General features: G+C 47.2%; 1 protein-coding gene across 2 annotated transcripts; it reads left to right on the forward strand.

Annotated features, from left to right (window-relative positions):
• The first annotated feature begins 4,278 nt into the window (after window positions 1–4,278).
• On the forward strand, window positions 4,279–6,178 carry C1H1orf74 (chromosome 1 C1orf74 homolog). 2 transcript variants are annotated; one of them, XM_065890716.1, is made up of 2 exons: window positions 4,279–4,384; window positions 5,086–6,178. In XM_065890716.1, the coding sequence occupies exon 2, from the start codon at window positions 5,181–5,183 to the stop codon at window positions 5,970–5,972; it is 792 nt and encodes a 263-aa protein (XP_065746788.1). In that variant the 5' UTR covers window positions 4,279–4,384; window positions 5,086–5,180; the 3' UTR covers window positions 5,973–6,178. The 2 variants fall into 2 exon arrangements, 1 of the variants encoding a protein (XP_065746788.1); XR_010656529.1 differs by having other exon boundaries at window positions 4,293–4,462; window positions 5,086–6,005.
• Window positions 6,179–6,268: the final 90 nt, after the last annotated feature.

The following is a 6,268-nucleotide window of genomic DNA, read 5'->3' on the forward strand; positions in this document are numbered from 1 at the left end:
CTCAGTGACTTCCTTCTACTTGTACAAGGCAAAACTGCCTGGAACAGAACATTTCTGCCTTGTTCTTGCACCACTTTTCTTTTTTTTTTTTTTTTTTTTTGCTTTCATTAAAGTTCCCTCAAGCACTGATTTGTCCAGGATTGATCTCCGTTTGACCTGTTCTGCTAGTATAGTAAGCTGGCTCCCCGATGGGGGAAGAGGGAGGGAGGGGCACTGGCTGGTTGCTTGGGAACCAAGCTAGATATCTAAAGAGAAGTAGGTGCCAAAGTCTGAAAGTCACCCAGCCTGTGGAGTAAAAACTCACAAACTGAGCTTCTAAGGGGAGGGCATTGATGTAGAGGCTTAGGGATTCTGTAGAAGAATCGGCTGTCAGGTTTTCAACTTATCACCACTGAAATACGGGCATACCTCGGAGATATTGCAGGGCTAGTCCCAAACCACTGCAATAAAGTGGATATTGCAATAAAGCAAGTCACAAATTTTTTGGTTTCCCAGTGCATATAAAAGTTATGTTTACATTATACTGTAGTCTTTTAAGTGTGCAATAGCATTATGTCTAAAAGTACAAATGTGCATACCTTAATTAAAAATACTTGGGGACTTCCCTGGTGGTGCAGTGGTTAAGAATCTGCCTGCCGATGCAAGGGACATGGGTTCGAGCCCTGGTCTGGGAAGATCCCACATGCCACGGAGCAACTAAGCCTGTGCGCCACAACTACTGAGCCTGCGCTCTAGAGCCCGCGAGCCACAACTACTGAAGCCTGCACGCCTAGAGCCCGTGCTCCACAACAAGAGAAGCCACCGCAATGAGAAGCCCGTGCACTGTAATGAAGAGTAGCCCCCGCTCGCCGCAACTAGAGAAAGCCCGCGTGCAGCGACAAAGACCAAACGCAGCCAAAAATAAATAATAAATTAATTAAAAATAAATATACTTGATTGCTAAAAAATGGTAACCATCATCTGAGCCTTCAGCAAGTCATAATCTTTTTGCAATAGTTACATCAAAGATCACTGATCACAGATCACTGTAACAAACATAACAATAAAAAAGTTTAAGTATTGTGAGAACTACCAAAACATCACACACAGACATGAAGTGAAAAAATGCTATTGGAAAAATGGCGCCAATAGGCTTGCTTGACGCAGGGTTGCCACAGATCTTCAATTTGTAAAAAACACAGTATCTGCAAAGTGCCATAAAGCAAAACAATAAAATGAGGTATGTCTGTACCGCTGTGTGTGTGTGGTAGACAACAGTATATAACTCAGTGATAACCTTTGGAGAGGACAGAGCTCTCTTGTTCTTTTTTCCCTTCTTTGAGGAAGACCTGAGAGTGAGCTGGGCATCCAGGACCAACTCCTGTGACCACAGAGGAGACAGGGACAGTTCCTCCTTGTATGGAGATGTTTACAGTCTTCCTGTCATTTGGATTTTTTGTGGATGGGGAAAATGGGGTGTTGAATGTGTTAAGGTCAAGGTGAAGAAGGGCTGGGCAGTGCTTTTCTGGAAATGGCTCACCTAGGCACAAACCTGCTTGCCTCCCTCCCTGGTGGAGGTAGCTGGATGTGAACATTTAAGGTGAGGAGTGTAGATTAAGGTGTAGAACATTGCAGCTATGGCTACAATTAAGGTGTAGAACATTGCAGCTGTGGCTGCCACAAACTGGTCTGATCTATTAACTTTTGCTCTGTCCCTGACCCTTTGACTCTGTTTTGTTTTTGTTTTGTTTTTTAGGATGAAATTATACATAATTTAAACTCCAGGACCTAAATGGAAAACAAGATGCTTATCTCTGGTTGCAGGTTCCAAGCCTCCTGAATACTGATACCTATGTGTGCCATGCCATATTAAGAAAGTCCATGTCTGGTCTGCTACCCTTAAAGCAAGCCACCTCCTACTTGCTACTGTAGTTGAGCTAGCTGTAAAGTTGGGCTAGCTTTATTTCAAAAACCCCTCAATCACAAGTGGCAATGGACTTATTTAGAAAGCTTAAGCTGTGGTTTTAGGGTCTCTAAGGGACCTAGTAGTACCTGTTGTTACTAAAGCATGACCAAGAGAAATCTGGGTGTTCTCTCTAAGGGACCTAGTAGAATCTGCTGTTACTAAAGCATGACCAAGAGAAATCTGGGTGCTCAGGTGCTCAGCTGTGAGCAGAAGTTGGGCTTCTAGAGACCAGGAAATGTGCAAGGTATAGGAACTTTATATTTTGGGGGCATTCTTTTGAGTGGGTGAAGTGAGGGATTTGGTCTTGATGTCTGGCTCCCTCTGTCTCTTATCTGCAAAGCTCAAAGTTAAAAAGAACCCACAGAAAATCCATTGGGAGGGCAACTGCTGGATCTGGGCTGGTCCCTTCCCCTTATTCTGTGAGATGCTAACAGCCAGGCTGTACACCTGGGTAGGGGCCCAGAAAATGTGAGCTGGCAAAGGGTGTAGAGAACAGTGCTCTTAAGTGCCAAGAAGGATTGAACTTTTAGTATGTGATTGTAATGAAAAGCTGATGAATATGTTAGAGGAATGGATGAGTGGTTTTATGTAGTCTTAACCCAGTAGTGTAGTTTCTTCCTTGTTCTTTATCCTTTTCAGAACACTGGGAGAGTGCACGCAGGGCTCTCCACTGATCTCCCTCAGTGCTCCTTCTGTGGTCCTGATGCCAGGTGTCCTTTCTTGGAGACTCAGTCTGCTATCTCCTTTGGTGGCTACACCAATCATTCCCTTGGTGTTTTCTACTTCCTTGCCTTCACCTTGCTTAAGACTGGAAAGGGAGTTAGGTGGTGTCCCCAGCTTTTCATTTTCTCACTGTCCACCCCACTAAACTAGATTAGCTGTAGGTGTAAATCGGGAGGGCAGATGTTGGGTCTGGACTGGTCCCTTGCCCACATAGTTAGGTCCCTGGCTATATGTTCCCATAGCACCCTATAGTTCCTCTTTCAGAATAATCAATTCCCTTGCAATTACTCAGTTTGTGTCCTGCACGACTACAGACTTGCTGGAGGTAGGGACTGTTTGTCTTGGACTTTGCTGTCAGCCCTTAGCACAATGTCTGGTACATAGTATGTTCTCAAATATTTATGGTTAGAATAAATGCATTAACTCAATACGTCCTTCATTTCAGAAACTGATTGCTAACTACCATGGGAAAATAAAGTAAATATGGGGATGGAAAAAAATCTAAAATTAGTTTCTGCTCTGCTTCTGGCTCCACGTTAGTGTGGGAGCCCCTACAAGCTGCACCTCCTTCCAGGCTGGCCCCACCTTTACTCTACAGTGGTCTCTTTTCACAGTCTGAAGATGCCACCAAGGTACAGCCAGGAGTGAAACTTCCAGTGTAGGTGACTGCAGTTCCCTTAGCCTCTGCCCTGCCCATGTATCAATAAATTTGGGCTATTTCTTCAGATACGAATTTTCTCAAGAAATTCTTTCCCTTCGTGGTATGGGTCATATCACTGGTAGTTAACCTTTCAGTGAAATAACTTTTTCTTCCTAATGACCTGAAAAGCTTCTGCACCTCTGCCTCTCATTTCTCATGTGAAGTCAGCAAACTGAATTCCTCAATTTGAGCTCCAAGAAGGTGGGGTTTTTGTCTGTTTTCTGCGCTGTAATACTTCCAGCGCCCAGAAGCATACCTAGCACACATTTGTTCGGGGTGAATACTCATGCACTTCACACCCTGCTTAGAGATGACAAACTTTGGCCAGGACACCTGTCCACCCACTTCTCGGAATTCAGCCTCTCAGGATTTAGGTAGGCCAAAGTAAAAAACAAAAAACTTTCCAGCACCCACAGGTGAGGATATTATGCAAAACACGTCGCTTGTCTTGAGATAAGTTTCGTTTGGAGGGGAAAGTACATTTCTCCAGAGACAAATCAAAGCATGCTTTTGCGTCGAGTGCCCTGCTTCCGCCTTCCAGGTCAAACGGGACACCGGACTTAACACCACAGAAGGAGGGCAAGCGGCGGAGCCGAGGGAGGGCGGCGGCGGGCTATTAGCTTCACCCGCCTCTTTTCTTCCACTCCCGCCTCTTTCCATTCCTACGCAGACGGGTGGGGCCCACATCTGCGTAGGAATGGAAAGGGGCCGGAAGGGGCCGGGCCGCAGGCGCCCAGACTTCCGGCACTCAGCCGGGCTGCTCTGCGGGTAGTTCTAACGCGAGGTGCGCGAGCGGACTGGGTGACGTCAAGGAAGGCAGTGGGGCGGGGGACGTGTTGGGCATGCGCAATAGATCGACTTCGCCCACCCTGGCCCCAACGGCAGTAAAGGACCTGACCACGCTGGTGGGATTTCCAGTTTTGTGGCAGAGGGCGGGCGCCTTGCGGCTTTCTTGGCAGCGGGCAGGAAACTGGCAGGAGTTCCTGAGCCTGAACGTGCAGCGGAAGTAGAAGAACGTATGTATGTGTGAGAGAGACCTCTGCCTCATTTAACAAATTACGATACTATGCTCAGGAAACGGTGTAGGGGTTGAGGTGAGCCCATCGTCCGAGGGTCCGTGGATGTCCACTCGTAGGGGAAGGCGGGACCAGCAGAAGTTAAAGTACAACCCTCTTGCAATTCTACCCGATTTCCTTTATTTACTTTTCTGTCTCAGGGTGAGATGGTTGGTAGTCCACATTCTGGTGTATATTAGTTTAATCAGATTGCTATTCTTACAACTATTGGCGGGAAGCGAAGGGGGAGTTGGCAGTGAAAAGAATGCATTTGGAACCTAGAACTCCATCTCAGAGGGCAGTTTTAGGTGAAATGCTCAGAATTTTGCCAAAAACTCCCCTGCTTCCTTTCTGCCCCAAACTCCTTAACGTTTGAATCAGAGAAAATAAATTACAACAGGTAAAATTCAGCCAGAGAAAATATAAATCTAGGCGTAGGCTAGAAAGACACATGAATTTGGGACTAATGGAGGCCAAGTCAACCAAAAAATCAGATAGCATTGTTGACCCCATCTTGTCTGGGCTGGGTTAGCATTCCAAAGCAGAGGGAGGGGAAAATGGCCTCTGGAAGATGCTGTAAGACTTAAGGGAAAGTTGTTGGCAGGTTTCCTGGTATGTCACTAGCTGGTGTTAATAATCCACTGCTACTGCTTTGATTTTAGGCCCTTCTTCAAGTGTCTGGAGCTCAGAGATGCAACCCAGGGGAGGGAAATGTGACTAGTTGAGGAGGCCATGCTTACTGTTGCTGCCAGATCCCATGTCAGCACCAAGTCCTCAGCTGCTGGTGGCAGCTGCTCAGCAGACCCTGGGCATGGGAAAGAGACGAGGCCCACCCCGAGCTGTCTGCCTTCATCTAGCCGGAGAGGTGCTGGCTGTGGCCAGGGGACTGAAGCCAGCTCTGCTCTATGATTGCAACTGTGCAGGGGCAGCAGAGCTCCAGAGCTATCTGGAGGAGCTGCAGGGCCTGGGCTTCCCGACCCAGGGACTTCACATCCTTGAGATTGGAGAAAGCAGCCTGATTGTCCTTCCGGAGCATGTGTGTCAGCACTTGGAGCAGGTGCTGCTTGGTACCGTAGTCTTTGTGGATGTTTCCAGCTTTCAACTTCACCCTTCCATCTGCTCCCTGGACCAGCTTCAGGACTTAAAGGCCCTCGTGGCTGAGATCATCACACATTTGCAGGGACCACGGAGGAACCAATCCCTGGCAGTCTCCTGCAGCAGGCTCCGTTCCTCAGACTGGAATCTCTGTACTGTGTTTGGGATCCTCCTGGGCTATCCTGTCCCCTATACTTTTCACATGAACCAGGGAGATGACAACTGCTTAGCCCAGACCCCACTACGGGTGTTCACCGCCCGGATCTCATGGCTACGTGGTCAACCACCAGTCTTGCTCTATTCCTTTAGTGTCCCAGAGAGCTTGTTCCCATCCTTGAGGAACATTCTAAACACTTGGGAGAAGGACCTTAGAACTCGATGTAGGACTCAGAATGACTTCACTGACCTCAGCATCTCCTCTGAGATAGTCACACTGCCGGCTGTGGCCCTCTGACTTTAACTCTTTTCCTGTGTAGAAGGAGCTCGGTAAATGATCAGCTCTAGGTCAGAGATGGCACCTAGGAATCATCTCAAGTGCCAATTCCAAGCATCTCGGGGACCTAGGGAAGAATGCTGTAATAAATTTGCCATTTTTATGCTGAACTGGACTAGGGAGAGTAGACCAGGATGCTTCAGGAATAAAGAGTTCTTTGGAACAGAGGCCATCAGGTGAAGTTTGTTTATTTTTACAGCAGGTTAAAAAAATGGGAGTCAGAAATCTCAGTTGAGTTGGAAAAACCCACACATTAA

This window comes from Phocoena phocoena, chromosome 1 (assembly GCF_963924675.1).
Source record: "Phocoena phocoena chromosome 1, mPhoPho1.1, whole genome shotgun sequence".
NCBI classification, from domain to species: Eukaryota; Metazoa; Chordata; class Mammalia; order Artiodactyla; family Phocoenidae; genus Phocoena; species Phocoena phocoena.